The sequence below is a fragment of the Aethalodelphis obliquidens genome, unplaced genomic scaffold (genome assembly GCF_003676395.1).
Source record: "Aethalodelphis obliquidens isolate GAN/ISIS:26980383/991018 unplaced genomic scaffold, ASM367639v1 scaffold17, whole genome shotgun sequence".
NCBI classification, from domain to species: domain Eukaryota; kingdom Metazoa; phylum Chordata; class Mammalia; order Artiodactyla; family Delphinidae; genus Aethalodelphis; species Aethalodelphis obliquidens.
In genome coordinates, this window is record NW_020837961.1 from 24,898,151 (window position 1) to 24,920,221 (window position 22,071).

General features: G+C 40.8%; 1 protein-coding gene across 4 annotated transcripts in view; it reads right to left on the reverse strand.

Annotated features, from left to right (window-relative positions):
* SLC10A7 (solute carrier family 10 member 7) overlaps positions 1 to 22,071 on the reverse strand; it is a 252,970-nt gene that overhangs the window by 48,157 nt on the left and 182,742 nt on the right. For 3 of the 4 annotated variants that reach the window (XM_027117111.1, XM_027117113.1, XM_027117112.1), the window contains 3 exons: positions 12,766 to 12,849; positions 3,066 to 3,231; positions 1,876 to 1,927 (listed from right to left, as the gene is read on the reverse strand). In XM_027117111.1, the coding sequence (XP_026972912.1) occupies positions 1,876 to 1,927; positions 3,066 to 3,231; positions 12,766 to 12,849 (302 nt within the window). The remainder of the gene's footprint in view (positions 1 to 1,875; positions 1,928 to 3,065; positions 3,232 to 12,765; positions 12,850 to 22,071) is intronic. The other variant, XM_027117114.1, reaches the window with a different exon arrangement.

The following is a 22,071-nucleotide window of genomic DNA, read 5'->3' on the forward strand; positions in this document are numbered from 1 at the left end:
CTAGTTGTGATACTCCCCTCCCCCAGCCCTCCTTCAGCAATCCCAGTAGTGGCTGTTCTGTGCTTTTCAAGGAATTTTTCAGTCACTGACAGTCTGATACGATAGGATGACTGGGTCTGAGGATTACTTCGGCCACAAGGACCAGCAAACAAACAGCCAGCGGAAGGCAAACATCTTTTCGAAGGTGACGTAACAAGCCATTTACAGAAAGAACTTTAAAATAGCTCCTACTCTCAGACTTACCCAATTAAGTCACATTTTCTCTGTGACTTAACGGCTCCAGGCTCTACTCTTACTTCATAAATCACAACCACAAGCCTGGGAAAATGCTTCAAATTACACCAATCAATAAATTTTTATTGACTGTTTACAACTGGCCTCGTGCTATAGCAAGTGCTCTAAGAGCCAAGTGCCTAATGTGAGGCCTGAGCCATCCATGCTCTGACGCTATTTCAGGCCCCATAAACAACGCAGGCCCCTTCCCTTGCGGCAGCTCATTGCCAGCACCTGGCATTCAAGGCCCTCGCAATCTGGCCCAAGCTTACTTTTCCAGTTACTATTATTATTTTTCATTTTCCTCTATTCCTATTGTTCCACCAGGTCTTTGTGTGTGTGTGTGTGTGTGTGTGTGTTTGCATGTCTACATTTGCTTTACTATTTCTTCTTCCAAGAACTCCCTCTTTGCATCTGTGTTTGCTGAATAATTAGCTATTCTTTATGACTCACTTCAAATCCCATCTCCTCCATGGAGTCTTGTTCTACCACTCTCTTTGGGAGTGCCTTCTTCTTTGAATTGACTCCAGGTTGTGTTACTGTCGCACTAAGAGAACACTCAGTTACCAATGCATATATCTAGTCTATAAACTCATACAGGATCAAAATCATTATTTGTGGTATTCACTGTGGTAACGTTCTCCTACCAAAGGCTTAAGTCATATCTGTTGAATGTATAATACTGGTGGAAGAAGTGAGGCTTTAAGAACAGGAAAGATGAACTAGGACATGGAGACGAATTTTGACATGGGGTCAGCCTAAGCAAGGGACAGAAATGAGAATGCTTGAGGTTCTTCCAGGGAACAGCAAAGATTTTACCTCAACCTAAAGCTTAGATAGTGTGAATGCTAGTAGTGGTTCACTTAGCCCCCCAAAATGAACCTCATTCTGCAGGCACTGGCTGACCATTGAAGGTCTCTGAACAGGAGACCTATTATCAGGACTCTGAGTTACTGGAAGCAGTATGAAATACACAAGAAAAGCTCAGTCTGGAAATGAAGAATAACAGTAAGACATGCATGGCAACAGTCTAGGGAGAAAGAGGCAGCGAGAGCCTGAATTAGGCAATGGGCTTGGAGAGCACCGAGGTAGGATCAAGACATTGAAAAAATAATAATGTGAAGGATTCCAGTCTGAGTAACTCCGTGGATGGCAGTTCCATTAAAAAATATGAGAGAAAGAGGAAGTACTGGGGAAAAAGATTAATTCCATTTTGAATATTTTGAGTTTAGTGCAGTGGAAAAAGCATGGGTGAGTGTGAGGTCTTGTTAAGACAGTCAGGTGAAGGTATCCAAATGGTAAGTGATGAGCAGGGCCAGAGCTCCAGAAAACAGTGCAGTGTAAGGTCTAGGCTTCATCAGCAGGAAGCTGAGAGCTCGAGCCAGCGGAACGGAGGAGGCTGCCTACGCACAAAATGTGAATAATGAAACAAGGGCCAAGAACAGATCCTTTGGTAACTTCTACAACTTGAGGGCGGCAGGAGCAAGATACAACAGTCGGGAGACAGGAGACCGAGGAGAAGCATGTAGGGGCCTGGAAGCCAAGTAAAGAGCATGATTCGTCAATTAGGAAATTAACAACAAGAGATACCAGGTCACTTACCTCGTTGAAAAGATGAATGTTAAAAGCATAAAACTCAGCTGAATGGAACAGACTGAAGAAAAAACAAAAAGATTAAATCTAAATTAGCGCTGTAAAATCAGTATCTGTAGCATACTTACTGGTATGCTTCGTTTTATCTGAAACTTATGGGAATTCAAATAGAAAAATAAACGAATAAGTGAAACACACACACGTTGCTAAACTGACAGAATCATTCAAACTAGTGGGACTCAACTTGTTCTTTTTATTTTATTTTTTCCACGCCACGCAGCATGCGGGATCTTAGTTCTCCAACCAGGGATCGAACCCGGGCCCCCTGCAGTGAAAGCGCACCTGGGCCCCCCGCAGTGGAAGCGTAGAGTCTTAACCACTGGACTGCCAGGGAAGTCCCTCAACTTTTTCTTAGTGAAGATATCCTCAGATATAACCTATGATATTTGCTACTCAGGGTAACTCTAAAACCCTCTTTGATTTAAAGTTTGGTTATTTGTTCAATTTCGGAAGAGCTGGTTTGTACTATGAATAATAGCAAATAGCATAAATGTGGTAGCATGTAACATATATTTTGGAATGACTCATGTTGATTTTAATAACAAAACATTCTTTGATATTATAATTACCAAAGTCGTCTTTGGTATTACTGGGTAAATAGAACAAAAGGTTAGTTTTGCACCCTAGCAGTTGCTTGCATTTTATAGCCTGCTGCTTCTTAACATGAAATGATATTACTTTGGGTATATTTTAATAGAAAACATTATGTAAATAGTCACATTTTAACCAATGCAGCCAATCACTATACTTAGAAAACGACAGTACCATAGATTATAAATCCTACTTTTAATTCACAATAAAGGGTAAGATTAGCTTCAAGTTACAATAAAATAAATTGGCGAAAAAGTGCTCAATCTAGCATTTGAATTTGACAGATATTATGGCTTCTTTCATCTGGCATCAACTATTGTAAATCAGAAATAAAAAACAAAGGAGATTATGTCATAAGTGCATAACTGATGTCTTTCTAAAGAACAGATACATACGATAAAGTCACTGAGTCCATACATGCAACACAAAAGGAAGTATTCTTTTCTAAGCAAATGAATATTGGCAATGAATTTAGGGACCACAGATGGCTTTGCTTTGCCATTGAGGAGGCTGAGGAGATAGCAAGGGTATCCCACCTTCCAACTTACTTATGAACAGTATGAGAATGAGACTGAATCTATCCAGGTCGATATCTGGGTTCGAGAACGTGTCACAGAAGGTTGTGTAGATTATCACGAGGAGCACGCTGCTGCTGACAGCACCAAAAGGAGGCTTCTTTCTTTCAAGCCAGTCCTTGATGTATCTTCGGACAATCTGAAACACAGAGACCAACAGTTTGCCTCTTTTCAGATGTGGAGGGAGTTGAATTGGGCATTGCAAAGTGATTCTGACAGCAGAAAGACATAAAGGAAAGAGAATAATTTGGAGGATGGCCATAGGGGATTTCAAAGCTTCCCTGCCACACCACTCTTCTCCTGGGGAATTTAACATTTGTAGTGCAACTTCCACTGGTGTCCATAAGGACAGTATATTTTCCACTGCATTCAAATCCATCCTTAATCATGGCAAATGCTCTTTGCTAGCTGTCACTGAGACATGCCCATTAAGCCTCCCCAAAGTTTATCTCTTCTGCTGATCCTAATGGATGTGTGTAATTATCACAGTCCCCTTTGCCTCGATGGACAATTCCAAGTGCAACTTTGGGAATCTTAACACTCTGACATCTTCAAGAATTTCAAGACAGTAGATAATCGAAAATGATCCATGGAACATATTAATATTTAAAATGCTAGCAATGCACCAGAAGTTTTTAATTAAATTATAACTCATGCTTGAAAAGCAAAAGTGCATGTGTTGTGGGAGTTTAAATAATTCAGACTCTGAATATCTAGAGTTTTTGTGAATCCAAAGACAAATGCCATTTGCATGCTTTTAGAATTCCAGAATTAACACTTAAAAATGAATAAACCTGTCCTAACTTTCCTACAAAAGGATGAGTGAAATATGAAGTTATATGGCAATCCTCTCATATTTTAAAATCAAGTCAGATATTTCAAATAAGGACAGCCTGAACACTGGCGATAACTTCAAGTCTGGATATAAAAGTGAACCACTCTATTTAAAACCTTTGGCTTTTGGAAGAAGCTGAACAAACCCGATAATGAAGACTAGAGTTGAGAGACATTAAGTTTTGAGTCACTCATTATCCTGCATAATTGAACATGAGATTTCACAACAGGCTGAATTACCATGATCCATTAGCAATAATGAGGTCAGGGAACTTCTCCTGACAAGGCTGATGGGGTTCTGTCATCTTCCACTCTGTCACTAAAAAGGCTTAATTCGCAATGAGGCATGCCTTCACAGATACTCAAGAATAAATAAACGACTCTCCAGGGAACCTGTGAACAAACGGCTATTGGATTGATCTCCTCCGATCTCAAGTGCTCAGTAAGTAAAACAAGTGTTGAAAAAGGGTGTCCTGGCAGAAAGCTGACCAGTTGGTATGAAGTATAGGTGCAGCACCTTGAAGCTTGGGTGGGGCGGGAGGAGAACGAGGGTTTTATAGAGAGAGATAAATAGTGGTTCAATATTTTGAAAAAGTAGATCCTGTAATTAAAGTTACAGGTGAATTTATAAAAAATCATGTTTTGTTTTTGCACAAGTGATCCGAAACCACAGTAACTTATCTAGTGTTCATTTCTTTCTTTAAAGTTTAAATGTAGTGAGGTAGAGAGAAATAAGAGTAGTTCTGTCACACAGTATTATGGACTGATGTATCAGCACACAAATTTTGGTACCTGAGGGACCCAGATAGTCCCATGTTCGGATATGTCACCATGGGGGTAGCTGCTTAATAGAAGGCTACAGAGACTTCACTTAAAAGGTCATTTCATAATCTGTTGTTTCTGGTAGCATAAAGCTGGTAATTGGTCCAATTCAGTGCAACCCAACTTCTTTAGGAAATAAAATAAATGGAAATTACACAGAGTTATTGAAATTGATACTGTCCTCCAATTTTGTTTTAATATATAATCGTTAAAAACACAGAAGTCCTCTCTTTGCAATAGGTTATAGAATGTATGATGCCAATTCCAAAAGTATTGGGTTGGCCAAAAAGTGCCTTCGGTTTTTAAGTAAAAATAAAAGACACATTTTTCATTTTCAAAGAACTTTATCGAAAAACATATTCACCCTTTTGTTCCACTACCTTCTGCCATTTTTCAGGCAACTTCATAATTCCATCTTCCCAAAACTTTTTATCTTTTTGAGCAAAGAACTGTTCCACGTGCCTTCTACAGTCTTCCAGGGAATTGAAATTTTTTCCATTAAGAGAACTTTGTAAGGACAGAAATAAATGGAAATCTGAAGGTGCAATGTCTGGTGAATACGACAGTTGAATCAGAACTTCCCAGCCAAGCTGTAACAGTTTTTGCCTGGTCATTGAAGAAACATATGGTCTTGCATTATCCTGTTGGAGGATTATGCATTTTCTGTTGACTAATTCTGGACGCTTTTCGTCAAGTGCTGCTTTCAGTTGGTCTAACTGGGAGCAGTACTTGTTGGAATTAATCGCTCAGTTTTCCAGAAGGAGCTCATAATAGAGGACTCCCTTCCAATCCCACCATATAAACAACATCACCTTCTTTGATTGAATACCGGCCTTTGGTGTGCTTGGTGGTGGTTCATTTCGCTTGCCCCATGATCTCTTCCGTTCCACATTATTGTACAGTATCCACTTTTCATCGCCCCTCACGATTTGTTTCAAAAACGGAATGTTTTCACTACGTTTCAGTAGAGAATTGCATGCGGAAATACGGTCAAGAAGGTTTTTTCGCTTAACTTATGTTGAACACAAACATCAAAGCAATGGACATAACCAAGCTGGTGCAAATGATTTTCAGTGCTTGATTTGGATATTTTGAGTATGTTGGCTATCTCCCACGTGGTATAACATTGACTGTTCTCAATTAATATCTCGACTTGATCGCTATCAACTTCAACTGGTGTACCTGACCATGGGGCATCGTCCAGCGAGAAATCTCCAGCGCAAAACTTCGCAGATCACTTTTGACATGCTCGGTCAGTCACAGCACCTTCTCCATACGCTGCACAAATCTTTCTTTGTGTTTCAATTGCATTTTTACCTTTCTTGAAATAATAAAGCATAATATGCTGAAAATGTTGCTTTTTCTCTTCCATCTTCAATATTAAAATGGCTACACAAAAGTTCACCAATTTTGATGTCTTTTTTTTTAAATGCACGCTGATATGACAGCTGTCACATACAATCTAACAAAATTGTTTCGAATGAAGTTAAAGACAACTAAGTGCTACTAGAGCCATCTTACAGAAAAAACCGAATGAACCTTTTGGCCCACACAATAAAAGCGTCTTCTTCCACTACCATCGAGCCCTCTGACAAAATAAACAAATAAATATGAAGGAGGTGTAACTCGAAAGTCAAAGCCATTTTAAAAACCAAGAGAAATCTGTAATCATCAATCAACTTTAGAAGCTGTGATTTGACTTAGTCAACCTTATTACCTCTTTCTTCATTACAAAGTGCTCAAAGCCTCATAGTATATTAGGATTCTTTCAATAGGCAAGAAACACGGGCTCCAAATCCTGCGTCCTCCTAATGACTTTCTTCTAAACTCTAGCTCACAGAAACGCAAGCATTCAAAATTAAATGACTTTTTTGCTTTTCCCTGTGGAGAGAGAAGGGGGAAAAAATCCTCCTCAGGAAACTTTTTATTTTATTGTCTCACCTTCTACATTTTCATTTTCTTTTTTTTAAATTAAGCACAAGGAAAGGTTAAAGGGAAACTAAAATTCGAATCCCTGTACTTCTAATAAGCTGAGTGACATGTCAATTACTGCATGACCTCCAAGCTGAACCCCTGGAAAAATAACACATCTTAGGTGAAGAAGGTTGATATGCAGAAGTAAGTGAGAAGTGTAACAGCCATCATTTTGTTTTCTTCATTTTCTTTTTTGGGGTATTTTCTTATGCTTTTCTTTCTACTCTGTCTCTATACTTATAAATTGATTTTTGAGTGGGGATATACAATGGATAATTTTTCATGTTAAGTCTGAATTTTAAAATTTCTTCAGTTGGCTTCAATTTTTTTAAGATTTTTTTTTATTTGTTTTTATTTAAAAACACTTTTTAAACTTTAATACAATTTTTAAAGGTTGCTTTCCATCTACAGTTATTACAAAATATTGACTCTATTCCCCGTATTGTACAATACATCCTTGAGCCCATCTTACATCCAGCAGCTTGCACCTCCCCCTCCCCCTCCCCTATATTACCCCTCCCCCCTCCCCACTGGTAACCACTTGTTTGTTGTGTGTATCTGTGAGTCTGCTTCTTTCTTGTTATCTTCAATTTTTATCCCCATTCCACTGAATCCATACATTTTCATAAGCTGCTTTGTTTCTTCATTAATATTCTGTTGAAATGTATAGTAAGGGATATGATATCAAATCCAATTATGTAACACTTATTAAATATTGAGTAGATTCAAAATAATATCTGTACACTTTCTAAAAAAGTAGAAACAATAATAATAGATGAATACAAGAAGCACCTGTCATCTGCTGCACTTTTCAAAAATTCTTTCCCTCTATTTACTTCCATTCTCAGAAGTGAGGTCGTGCAGATACTATCCTGCTCAGTTTACAGCTGTAAACAAGGGCATAGAGACCCCAAACAGCTTGAATAAATGTTAAAAAGCTAGTCAGGTGGATGAGCAGGACTCTGACCTCTATTTCCTGAGGGAATAATAGCGTAGAGGTTCAAGGTACAGACTTGGGAGCTTCTTACTTTGTCATCTTGGGCAAATTCCTTAACTTCCCTATGCCTCATCTCTAAAATGGATATAATAGTAGTTGTAGTGAGGACTAAGTAATTAAATAAATATAAAATGCTTTAGAACCAGGGACCGTACGCGGTAAATAATGGCTCTTCTTATTTCCAAGTCCCAGTTTGGTGATGTTTCTCTCACAACACTGTTCAGCAATACATCCCAATGCATAATGTAAAAGTCACTGTTCTCTCAAAGCAATTCAAGTGAAGCAATGAAAACCGTTCATAACTAATTTTATAAATGCAAAATTTTACTAGCATTAATAACATTAACTGCAGCTTTAGCTGGGTATTATTTAATACAAAAAGCCAATCTCAAACTGTGAAACAAATCACTAATGAAAGACTAGAGAATGCATAAATGATAAATGATATGGTTTTTTTAACTATTAATTTATTGAAAGAAAAGTTGGGTTTAGCGTGCTGTTTTAAAAAATAGTTTTCAAAGGTGCTGGAAATTCCATTTCATTAACATTTATTCATAAATCTCTCAGATTTAATGCATAAAATAAGTATGTGCCACAAGCACTTAGATATATTGAAGGCTTTACCGGAAGAGAAGAAATATTACAATAACAGACATTTTATCTCTTTCTAGAATTGACAGAAGCAACAATCTCCCAGCCATCTATGGAAAGACTAATCTTATCTCACAGAGTCACAGCATCTTCGGGCTGGAAGATATACTCTTCATCCTACAAATGAGGTAAGTGAGGCCTAGAAGTCATGTGTATAGCCAAGCAGTGGCAAAGACCAAACTGGACCTCACGTCACATCACAGTCAGTCAATAATGATTTCAACCCCAAAGAAGTACTGTTTGGAGAAAACACACACAAAAAAAGAAAATAAAATCCACTCTCAGAAATATAAATAAAAAATGGAATGATGAAGTTTTATCATCACTAAAAGATTATGGAAAATATTTTCAACTCACCCTTCCTGGTCTTTATCTTCTCCCTCTAGTTCCCATTGTTTATTTAAAAGGTAACAATAAAATCTCATTTAAAGATGCATATAAAAGTCTATAGAGATGTTTATTTTCACAGTGTGGCACTGTAACTATAATGTGGTTACAGTGGAGAAATGAGGCTACGTTGCCAGGAATCTAATTCCTCTGAAGTAAATAGTACACTGAGCACTTCTAATGAGGGCTTCAAAGACTGCATCACAAAAGTTAGGTCTGTCAATCAATTACAAATGAGCAGAGATAAAAGAGCGGACAAGGTCCCTGGTCTCATGGAGCTCATGTTTGAGGAGATAAATAAAAAGCAAAACAACAAATAAATGAGAAGCAGATCCATACCAAATAGAGGTTTAAACTGGATAATACATGAGTGATTGAGTGGGTAGCCTCTGGAAGAAGGGCGAGGAAAGGTCTTTCTGAGGAGGTGACAGGTGAGAGGGTGTTCTAAACAGAAGTACCAGCCAGTGCAAAGGTTCTAAGGCAGCATCAAGGCTGGCTGCTTTCAGAAAACAGAAGCAAAGTCCATGAGACCCAAGGGTAATGGGCAAGTGGGAGAGTGTCAGGGGAAGTAAAAGGGACTTGAAAATAGAGGACAGGGTGAAATAATCCTGTAAGGAAGCAGAGTAAGATATCTGGAAAGTACTGAGTGACATTTTAAATTTGGGGTCATGAATTTAAAACAAGATGAGAACCAATCATATGTTTCTCTCTAGTGAAGCTGGAGACCTAGGGAAAACGGCTGCTGGGGGTACTGAGGGGATAGGTTCAAAGTTTTCTTCAGCCAATGTTTTTATACAGTTTACACCCAACTACTGAGTATGCTATTAAATATACTTATGATAGAGTTTCCGCTTCCTGGAAGCTCACGGGTACATTACTGTCTCTCCTGATAAATACGACAGGTGAAGTAAGATGGCAGAACTGGAGTTTACTCTAGGCCCAGGGAGTCAGAGCACATCAGAGGGCATCTCTGTCTTGAGTCTTTAGAAATGAAAAGAAGTTTGCTGGCAGAAACGATGGCAACAACGAGATAAAAGGCATGGAGCAGTGAAGGGGCACGGTCGGGTGAGGGGGTAGTGGGCACACCGCATGGCAGAAGAGGAGCCTGTGTGAAGGGGATGGTGGGAGGGGACAGGCTGGGGTCAAACTGTGAGGGGCTTTGCGGGCCACACGAGGAGTGGGCGACAGGGAACCGTGAGGGAAGTTTCTAAGGAGAGGAATAACATAATCTGGTTTGTTCTTTAGGACTGCCCTGGAGTGGTGAACCCATTAGATGGGGACTGGAAGAGATTCCCAGCAGAGAGACAGGGTTGGGAGGTGCAGTAATTTAGACAAGAGATGGTGAAGGTGTGGCACCCTCTCTGGCACGCACGAGGCTGCAGATGCCAGAGCTGGAAGATTTTGGAGGCAGAAATGGTGACATTTAGTGCCTGCCTGGATGTGAGGGAGTAAGGACGTTTAGGCGGCAGTGTGGCTTCTAGGGGGAGAGACCAGGGGTGTGACTGTTAATTCCCAAGACTAGAATATAAGAGGTAGATGCAAACACATCTACCTTGTAAGTGGTTGCAAACATAAAGGTTTCCTCTTTGAAAAAAGCCACGAGGGTACTTTGGTACTAGAGAACTTTTTAAAAACCAGTGCTCTTGCTTTTTGACTACCTTTACTGCTTTATAATTTACTGTAATACTTTACTACTGGGCACGCAAGCTATCTAACAATTCATTATTCTCTCTGGATAAATAGTCTTAATTACATAAATAATATAACACTATATATTTAAAAAATCCATTGAACCGTGTAGACAAAATTTTTTTGTCCATATAATTGAAGACAAACATTTATTATTCCGAGAGATTGTTTCTGAGATCCACTAAGAGAAGAATGTGTGAGCCCCGAGTTATTATATGGAATTCATTTCAGAACCAAGAGAATAAGCATGGGTTTAAACTAATACTGTCCAGAGCTGAGCAGGGCAGGTAGGTTCCTCTCTAAGACACAGCATTTCCCTAAGTGATCGCAGACCTCTCACGCATTCACTCCCTCTCTCCCTAACCCAACACGTATATATTGGGTGCCTATGTAATGGCAAACAAAGCAAATGTGGTTCCTGTACTCATAAAGCTTACCGTCTAATGAGGGAGACCAACTGTTAACAAGCAAACAAAAGATAAGTATATATTGTGACAAGGGCCAAGAAAGGACTCAAACAAGGTGCCACAATAAAGAGTAAAAGGGAAACATACTTCAGGTAGGTGGTCCAAAGAAGGTATGAATTAAAGAGCCCAATGAGCAATGAGTTGCAGTGGGAGGGTGGGTAGAAAGACATTCTAAACAGAAAAATTAAGCAGCAATTGAGAAAAAGCCAAGGCCAGAGTTTAGGAAATGGGCAAAGAGTTAGAGAGGTAGACGCCGTAAGATTTATTCAGAATACCTGTTATGTGAGCAGCACTGTGGGAATATTTTTTCAAGGATTATCCTGTATTTAATTAAATGGTATTCTCTGAGTGCTTTTAAACCCTCCCCCTTTACTGTAAGTTTAGACCCTTTCCTAAAACTAAAATTAAAAAAAAAAATAGCGCATGTATAGTGGATGCTGTGTTGTGCCCCCCAGACCCATCTCTTCAGTAATGAGATGCTTATTCCCATATCTGCAGGGCATGTTGATTGACTGAAAGATCTCAGTTGACTTCCTCTTTGGGAACTGCTGCTAAGAGAGCAGACTCACCCAAGGACATACCGCGGAGGGGCAAGGAAGCCAGCATCTGATGACTGCTCAGCACAAGAGGAGAGAAACCAGGCACACGTGTCTTAGGCAGGACAACTCTGAGGGGTTGGTCCAGCCTAAGGCTGTGGCCCCTTCATCCCCGTCCTACTTGTCCCACTCTCCCAGGTGTTGATCCCAAGGGTTCTCCCCCATTCAGCTTCCTGCATGGAAACCTCTGTCTCAGAGTTGATTTCCCAGAAAACCTAAGACAGCATGTAAATATTACATGTCTATACACACACCATTTTTTTATTGTTAGTGCCTCAAAGAGTTGCTTCCTGTTTCGTATCTACAGGGAATTTGAAAATGATGATGAAACTATAGAGCACTTACCTGTATCAGGTTCTATGAGGACAAAAACTTTACATGCATCCTATTTCATTTGATGCTCACAACAACCCTTCAAGATAGGTCCCATTATTACACAGTTTGATAAATTATGAACCTGGAGCTAAGGAGATTAAATGACTTGCCCAAGGTCACACAGCAAATAAAAGGCAGAACTAAGAGCTAGAGTCTAGTTGCTCTTAACCCAACATCTGTGCTCTTCGCCATCCTAATATACTCTTTTTCTAAGACTCACTCACTTTAGCAGTACATTAAACTCTGTACGCTGTTACCGTGGCTACCTATGATGAAAACAACAATGACAACCTTGTTTTTGAATCTGTATGCTCATAACTGAATTATATGCTCGTCATCAGCCTGTTATAAGAAGTTAGGAATTTCTTCTGCGAGTCTAATTCAGTAAGAATGATAAGGGAAACTAAACTTTCTAAGGTCTAATTTTAAAAGCTAATAGAATTAAATGTTTATTTTATCAACTACAGGGTCACAAATATGATCACTGCTATCGGAGGAGCCTAAGAATAAGAAGCAGCCAGTCAAATGCAGATGGTTGTCCCCCAAATGGTCACAATTGCTGAGACCTTATCAGAAATCAAGGTAATGATCTGCTAGACGTTTCCAAGCTAGCTACATAGCTACAAAGAAGGGAAGATACATTTTAAACATCAAGATTGTGTGCTGGTGTCCCTATATATAGCTATCTGTAAAGCAGATTGATGTTAATTAAAAAAATAAAAAGATGAGACCTTTGTGGCTGAGGAAACCTTCTGTTGGACAGTCTTAGATTTTCATTTAACCATCTCTTCCTCTATCTTTTCTCTCGACTGTCCTGACATTACATAAGAATTCACAATTTGATCTATAAAGAAAAGAGCAGAGAGAACTGGAGACCTTACCTGTCCAATAATGAGGGGAACCACAACAGTCATAAAAAGCTGAGAAAAAATAGATGTAAAAGGCACAGAAGAGGAGGAGTGAAGCTGTAAAACAAGAATACGAGGAGTTAGAATCACTTTAAATCCGTTCTCAATACCGCTGTTAACTAGTGTAATAAATGAATTCTCTCACATGCACAAAAACTTGGTAGCTATATACAAGGAGCAAGTGAAGTTACTTTTATTTTTGAAATTTAGCACGAAATAGACTGAGTAGTTTAATATATAATTTTTATTGGGAGACTAAGATTGAAGAAAAATAGCTATTGTTTTGCAATTAACTTAATTTCTTCTTATTAAATACATTTCTGAATTGTAAAGCCGTTCTGTGTTCATACTGTCTATACCCATATGGCATATTTCACCTGTAATCATAGTTTACGTGATTTCTATTTCACCCGTCTGCAGATACCTAAAACAAACAAGTGTGTCTCATTATTTTATTAACGAGATAATATTTGTATTTATGTAAATGAAAGTTTCTAACTTTCCTACTCCTCCAAAACAAAGGCAATGATTCTCATACCCTTTAAAATTCATTCTTAAACAAAATCTTGGAAATGGGAAATCCTGAAATGGAACTTATTTTGCAACTGAAAATTTCAATATACCGCTCCTAAATTTGTATGTCTTAACGTTGCTCAGAATTCCCGTTTTGCCTCTGTCCTCAGTTTTTGATTCTTTCTTTGCTAATGATTGCAGTCTCAGCTTCATAAAGATGCCAGCAGCACCAGGCAGTGTTTCTCTGTGAACACATCAACACTCACATTAACCTCAACTACCAAGACCTGCTGTCTTCCTATTAACTTTCTAATGTTTTTTTCAAAATCTCCTTTCTGGACAAACAGTAGCCTGTTCCACAGTTGTTTATCCCTTTCATGAGTCCCTTCTGCAAACAGGTTCTCCCAAGCCATCAGTGACGATCCCCCGGGCCCTTGGAAGTGACTTTCACCTTCCCCTGCAGACCACACCTCAGTTTTCAAATTTACCTAAGTTTAGTTAAACTTGGAAATATCTTTTGGAAAGTAATTTTTGTGAAAGATGCGGAGACGGTAATGATGGAGGGCAGAGAATATTAAATAAAACATATCAAATATTTAGATAAGTGAAGTCCATAGCTCAGAATGAAGTGATGTGGGACCAGTGTTTTCACTGATTTCTGTGTGAACTGGCTTACCGAAATCTTTTCTATGCCCTGGCCTATTTTATAAAACTCTGTCCCCCATCCTCAGCCCCAATCTATACGCACTCAGAAGGTCAAGAATGTATGCCCTGTCCATCAGTGGCCTGCATCCACTTAATACTGCCTTCAACACTGACCACTGGCTGTCAGTTTCACCCACAAAAAGTGTCGCCTCTAGCCTTTTCCTCCAGAACAAATATAAACGAAAGAAATACAAGCAGAAAAAACGAAACTGGTGAAGAACACACAGGATTTGTGGTGTGCTAAATGTTACATGGCTGTTAGATATTTCTTTTTAGTCAAAACCAAAGTATTAAAAGCTAATGATTAGAGCAACGATGTCCTTGAAGTGCAAGGTATTTAACAAATATATCCTCTCCACAAATATTAACCCTAAGGATGCTCCTGGGGCAAGGACTGAAATAAGGAAAAATATATTTTACAAAGAAACTGAGACACTGGATAATTAGAAAAATAAACTTTAAAGAACAAAGTTTTCAAGTTCAGAAACATTCAACTCAATGCTCTATCCATAGGGTTCACAATGTTTGAAGAGAGGCAGTAGGGTTCAAGGTGATAACCCTCAAGTAAAAAGTCTCAACTCTTGCCTGAAATCTCATGGGTGATCTCACATATCTCTGTTCCTCTTTTTATCTCAACTTTATTAAGTTATTTAATGTATTTTTTAAACGTTTTCATGAATAATCATATGAAGCTATATTCCCTCTGTCAGCCGAGTGCTTATCCCAGGACTGGCACAGAGAATATGTATGCAGAAAGCGTAAACCTGTGCAGAATGAACAGACGAACTAATTTGTAAACACGGGGTGCTAAAAAGAGACAAACTCTTATCCAAAATCATATCCCTGTTTTTTCTAAAAAAAAAAAAACACACAAAACTTAAGTATATCTAAAAATCTCTTATTATCACGTAGCATTACAAAATCAGTTGGTATTATTATTTTCACTGCTTGTTTATCACGAGTAACAAAACGAACTCGAACGTGCACCTAGAAACTTAGGGCATCTATTCATGATAAAAACCAAGGGAAGAAAGAACCAGCTCACACGCACGTGCGCCTGTGTAAAACAACAGAGCGAGCCTGGTGGTGCATGTTACCTCCCTCAGTTCTCCTCCACCCCCTCCTTAGCTCCTTAATGCTGCTCTGGAAGGTAAGACTTAAAACTGATAGAATCCTAACCTGCAAGAGACTTGTAGTCCCAGTAGCTCTTTTTAAAGATGGAAAACTGAGGTCCAGAGAGAAGCAGCTTGTAATGAACACTTCGAAGACCTGTGTTATGATGTGCAGTTGGCAGTGCTCCTCAAACACATGCAAGCAACTCTTCAGCCAGATCTGCTCTGTGATAGAAGCCAGATGCACACTGGGAAGGCTGGTTAGTTTAACCATAAAGTATTACTGCAGAGCAGTAAACTCAGATCAAATGGACAGAAGAGTTAAAATGTGATTTCGTGTATTGAGTCCATGTTGGGGGTTCTTTTTAATCCTAATTCAAGCTAAAAGGGAAGTAGAGGAAAACCCATTTCAACTTTGGTGTTGAAAAATATTCTGTGTTTCACTTTCTAGATCCATCACGTAATAGACCACCTGCATGTTCAGTGTTTGGGAGCCTCTTGTTCCTAGAAGACAGTGGAAAAGGCTATGGGGTGAGGGGGAGGGTGGGAGGTTGTCCATGATCCCCAAGGTCCCTTTGTCCTCGAAAATACCCATGATCTCTGATCCACTTGATTAGGAGCACAGGTTAGAGCAGCCCTCCTCTGCGGCTTTGTCAGATCAGAGGCCAGAGCAAGCTAGCCAGGGATGTAGGTAACTGGGTACACGAAACCAGACTAAGTACGGTGGAGATGTTGGGGAGGAAGTCCTGCAGGGTGGCTTCCTTAGAAGTGGCTCTGAAAGGAAGGAAATCTCAGTCCTGGGGTCTAACTTGGCATAAGTCCTTTCTTTTGAATCGGCCACCAGACCTGTCGCTGTGGTCAGTTTGAAGATGCAGAGGTCCCCTTGGGGAGGTTCCTGACACTATGAAGTACGCCCTGGCATCCAGAAGAAAGAAGAGTGAGCATCTGCATTTGAGAGCATGACTAGAAGATTACAAGACCCAATCACTTTGCATGCAGAGTTGATTTTAACTAAAGCAGAAGGAAATACGCTGCCCGGGCTATTTGTTTCTTCACATTTTAATGAGGAACCTCATGTGGTTTCTATTTCGGAGACCAATGTGTTTGGTCTCTGAAGCATCAATTATTGAAGCATCAATAATTTGCACGTTTGGATAAAGTTGCGGGTTCAGCATAAGCTTGTGTCAAGCAAGTGCTCTGGGCTTCGCTGAGCCACCCGGCGGGTTTAAAGGTCCTACGTCTCACATTGCCAACCCGTCCTTTAAGATGTCGCATGTGAAATAAACAGTCCAGGCATTGGCTAATCTCTTTCAGGAATATAGTGCTTTAAAGCAGAGAACTCACAATTAGGTTTATTTGTTTTAATCTCATGCTGCGAAGAAACGTTTCAGTGAAAATTAAATATGTGGGAATTTAAGACCTTTGTGTTCAATCATTCAAATGGTAACCGGTGCCGCCTGTGGGCCAGAGGCATGTTCTCAGCCCCAGGGATCCAACAGTGAACAAAAAACCAAACCCCCCCGCTCCAGGAGCTGCTTTTTCAAAGTTGAGGTCTGCATGTGGGTCCACCCATCACCAAGTGCACACTCCTTTCTTTCCCCTGCTTATAACTGGAAAAGTTCTAGTCTTTTCCTAAGAATTATTTCAAGCATCACTTCTTTGGGGATTATTTCCAAACCCTCCTCCCCAAATGCGGACTCGGCCACCCCCTCTTTTGTGGCTCTGTGTTGCCACTGTACCGCTCAGAATCCTTGGTTGTTCTTGTTTACACATCTGCCTCTCCCAGTAGACTGTATGTTCCTGAAGGTCAGGGACGCGGTCCTTTTCATGTTTATGTTCCAGGTGCCCAGCAGAGTGACTACGTTCTACATCTAGGGTGGTGGTTCTCAAACGTTAACATACCAGACACACCTGGAGGGCACCTGTTCCTTAGTGCCACCTTCAGAGTTTCTGATTCGTAACACCTAGCAGGAAGGACGAGGGGAGGAAGGGGAGAATTTGCACTTCTAACCAGGCCCCAGGTGATGCTGCTGCTACTGCTGGGCTGGGGTTTACCTTTGAGAACCACGGAGTTAGTACACAGTATGTGCTCCAGAATGTGTGTTCACCTAATGAATGGCCACAACACATAGGTAGAAAGAGAGGCTTGACAATGTTTTTTCTTCTTTCCATCCTTCCAGCTTTCGGTAAGTAACAGAGTCCTGCTGAATTCACAGCCCCAAGAAAGGACCAGGAGCCTCCCACCCAATTGTCTCCTATAATTACAGTTATGGTAACATTTATTGTGCACTGCTCTGAATGCCTAATGTGTTGAAGGATTTAATACAGTGACCCCTTGAGGTGGGTCTCATTAGCACCCCCATTTTCATATGAGGAAACCGTGGCACAGAACACTTGAACAGCCTGGACATGGTCACCGTACCTAGAAAGTGACGGAGCCGGGAACTCAACCCAGAAGGCTGTCTCCACAGCCCTCACACTTAATCCTTACATTCCACCGCACATTAACAACAGAAGGGACAGAGCAGTGAGATGGGGAAGGGGGCAGGAGTGGAGGCCAAAGCTGGCCTCCCCTTATCTTCTCCATGTGAGAGAAAGAGAAGAGCGTCTGTGTGTCTGTATGTGTGTTTTGTGAGGGCTGCAAGGAGATGGGGAGCTGGAGGGCAGAAGCAAAAAGACAGAGGGAGGGCTTCCCTGGTGGCACAGTGGTTGAGAGTCCGCCTGCCGATGCAGGGGACGTGGGTTCGTGCCCCGGTCCGGGAAGATCCCACATGCCACGGAGCGGCTGGGCCCGTGAGCCATGGCCGCTGAGCCTGCACGTCCGGAGCCTGTGCTCTGCAACAGGAGAGGCCACAACAGTGAGAGGCCCGCGTACTGCAAAAAAAAAAAGAGGGGAAAAAAGAAAAAACGGGGATGGGAGGAAACTGGATAAGCAGTGGACGACGGTGTAGCCTTTCTCACCTGGGTTTCTGGATTTGAACCACAGGACAGCGAAGATTATTTGAGTAACTCTTTTCTTAACTCCCTCAAGGATGGTACATCACTAGTACCAGGGTAGATGTGTCAGAAAGAAGTTAATCCAGTACATACAAGGCCTGCTGTAGAGCATTAGGATTTAATTTTCTAACCTGGCAGAGAAAGGCTGAGTCAAACGAAGCAAGATTGGCTGCTATCGATCCATTCAACTTAGAAATTGTTTGATTTGGAAAGAATCTGGGGGCGTCCAGTCAGTGAAATTTTACAGGGCCAGACTAAGCAGACTCAGAAAGACAAATAAGTAAATTCTTGACGAAGACACATTGACCGTCTGTAAAATCATAGTTATCAGCCTACAGTTAGAAAACAGATGGTGCGTTTTAAATCACTCCTGTAAGTGAGCTGACCTGTAAATCGTCATTAACGCACCAGGTCCTCACTTGCTCTCTGTGTAATCAGCCTTTTATCTCCTACCAGGGAAATCCATTAGCCACAGGCGCTGCAACTATTTGTGTCCCTTCTCAGCTATTAAAACATTATTGTATTATATAATTCACCCTTGATGGTTGGTCTTTGCTTTCATGAGTCCCACATTCAGAGAAACATAAGAATAGATATTTATAGTTTATACTGTAGAGTAAAGAATGTTAAATCTCCTTTGCGAGGAAATCAGGAAGAAGCCACTTCAGACCTATATAGAAAGCAGGATGAGCTCCCTTCCGGCCCAGTTCTGGCCCCTCACCTACATTACCCAGAGCCCAGCCCCAGGCGAGGGAAAGAAGGAGGGGACTTGCTTACTATTGGATCTAACTTTCTTGTACCCACACACAGACATTATGGATGTTCATAAATACTATCCCCTTCCCGTCACAAAGACAAGGCATTCAGACGTAAGAAGGGAGAGTGTCCCTAGGCCTTGATCCCCTGAGCCCTTCTACAGTCCCGTCTTTCCCCAGAATCTATAGTCCAGTCTTTCATTCCATGCGAACTGAACTGATTGCTTACATAAAATCAATGACTCAAAAGTATACCAGGCTGACAGGCTCAGTGGAAAAATGACTGTCATTTTTATGAAAATTAAGAATATGGTTGTTAAAAAGCCACATTGATTTGGCTGTGTGTATCAAACTAGAGATGGGTTACAGCATGGAATGTGTATAGGTAGTTGAGGAAATGATCCCTTTTATTTATTATTTATATATCTAGAGGCATGGTATTTTTCCTTCTCTGAGCAACAAAGAACAAAATAGGTTTTAAATGATTTTTTTAAGAGATTAAAAAATATGTAAAACATTTCTTTTTGTTATCTGCTAATTTAAAACGTAAGATGAAAAGATTACCTTCCAATAACTGATGGAAACGACGTACAATTGTAAGTTCTGTTTATTCAAACAACACAAGAATCGTAGTGAAATGTGCCCAAATGAACTGTAAATCAGCTTATCACACAGAGGAAAGCTGTGTGAAGATGGGCTTCCAGGACACGGCTGGCTAGAGGCAGAGATACGCAGAGGCATCTAGAAACAAGCTTTGTCCGTTATTCCATGACCACAGGATTCGGTCCTGTCAATCCTGAGTTTGGTTCAGGAACCCCAGAACCTGCTGTTGCTAATTGTCCCTTAAGGAGACAAAGTTTTAAGTTCCTCCAGAAGAGGGACCAACAGGCAAGGGTGGTGTAAGGAAGCAGTGTCCTTCTAACTTCAGCCAGATCATAACTGCTTGGGGAGCAGCCGCTGGTGTTGGAGCGGGACCGAGGTGCAGGGAGAAGCCTGGCTAGGACAGCGCTGCACCTGAGCGCATCCCTTCAGATAAGTCCGCCAAGTCCCAGAGCAGCAGTGGACTTGGCCTCTCTGGGTCAATGGTCCTTGAAGGGGGATGGGGGTGGGGAGAGTTTATCAATGTTGCTTCTAGAGCATTTGAAAGTGGCTTACCAGGTGCTCCCCTGCTTCCCCATTATTTCAACAAGGTCTGGGGGAGTCCCAGGAAGAGCATTTATAAAAGACTCCATAGATTATCTTGCATTACAAAATTCTCCATGCGTGAGAAGCATCCCTGTGTGATTTATACACACAGTCAGAAGATAAGCTGCTCTCAGGCTCGAGGAGATGAGATCCGTCTTACTGGCTTTAGGAACAAACGCTCCTGGGCACAGGGTGGAGAGCCCGGCTCCGTGTGGAACAACTGAGGCAATCAATGGGATCGTTTCTCTTCAAGTGCTTTATGTTTTATCGTCATTTTATACATCGCACATGTATGTGACCATCAGTTATGCAAGCATCATTGGGAACACACTACAAAAAATAATCAGAGTACTGTACATGACACTAATGTCTGTATTTGCTGTTTTTGTTTCTATTGATGGGATCAAAAGTTGAAGGACTTTCTATCACAGGTAGCCAATTACTAGAGAAACTAATGATGACTGTAGCCTTGAAAGCTGCCACTGACGTCTCTCCCCAACCCTGACCTCGCTCTTCTGTGAACTCCTATGAAATTCAGTCTGAATCACATAGTTTAGTAGTTAATTTTTCCTCTAAAATTCTTCCATAGTCTATTCTTCTTTACCTACATGAGGTTTAAGTTTCTTCAAGGCAATATTTATGCCTTATTCTGTTTATCTTTCCTATGTTACCTAAAATATATGTCCAGGAAGTAGTAACTGAGTGCTGATAAAATGTCTTAAAATCACCTGTCTCCTAGGAGGCACGCTTTGTAAGCAAAACCTGGAAGGAACGCTGCCTGAAAGCGCCCCGTGTTCTTGACTAGTCTTTGAACCTAAGTTTTCTCATATAGGTGAGGATAACACCTACCTTTAAAGGTACTCATGCTACTCACATGGGAATATGCACAGAGTACCCATTATACCGACTCAATAAAAATTATTTTCCCCCTCTCCCCACCGTCCCCCTCCCCTTCCAGAAAAACAAGGTTTCTTTTAAAGTGTCCTGAGAATTCAAGCTGATTGGATTTAAGAACTGCTGAAATGGAAAGTAACAGAAGAGACAGTCAGACGAATGGAGCATACAGTTAGTCTAGAAACAGGGCCTGGTGTGCATGCATGGGGGTGCACGTACATGTTTGCGTGTTGTACACATGTGTGTATGTATGTCCAAGTATCACAATGCCTTCTAAATATCTACTTGATGAGGGGCCAGATTTCTAAGAAATCAAGTCATATAAAATCAATTAATATAACAGCAGAGCTGGTGGTGCTCCCACTTACTTAAGGGGAGCTTACATTACTATTGACTGGGTAAGCATGAGGGTGAATGTTTATTAAATATCCTAAGCGATTGATGTGACCATCCCCACATATGGAGATGGGCTGATCTGTAACTCTGAGAACATGACTTTCAGCAGTGGTCCAAGTTTCCGCCCTTTGTGTTTCCAGGGGTCTTGATGTTGAGCTGACCTTTGTGGCTGCGGTGGAAGGTGAGGCCTTGATTTGTCGTTCCAATGGCACAAGCTCAAAGCGCTACTGACTCTCCCCTGCCACGCAGGAACTCATTTAAATAAAAGTGGTGGTCTACAGAATTATGAGGCTTGAGGCCATGACAATACCAGATAATATCTGGTTTCCTTAGATCATAACTGCGTAGAATTAGACTGACCTGTTCCACAGTGTGAACATAGTTATCTTACCTTCTTTGTCTTAATTTTAGAGGGAGTAAGAGAGAAGTTTAGACGTTGCTTCCTTTCATTCCGCACAGTCGCCAAGATGTAGTTGGGAAGAAGGTGTGAGGGAGCTGCTAAGGAGACTTGGGGGGACAAGGGTCTACAAAGGCAGGAGCTTCACACTGCCCAATGGACTGTCCCTGACCTCACAGCCTAAGTGCTTGACTCAGCACCGGGGCCTCTGCATCTTCACTACCCACAACACTCCATTTCAAGTTTTCAAATCTCTCTCTTTCACTCTTCTCTATTATTTGCTGCTGAATAAAAACTGTAATAATGGTCGGTAAACAGAGTGTTA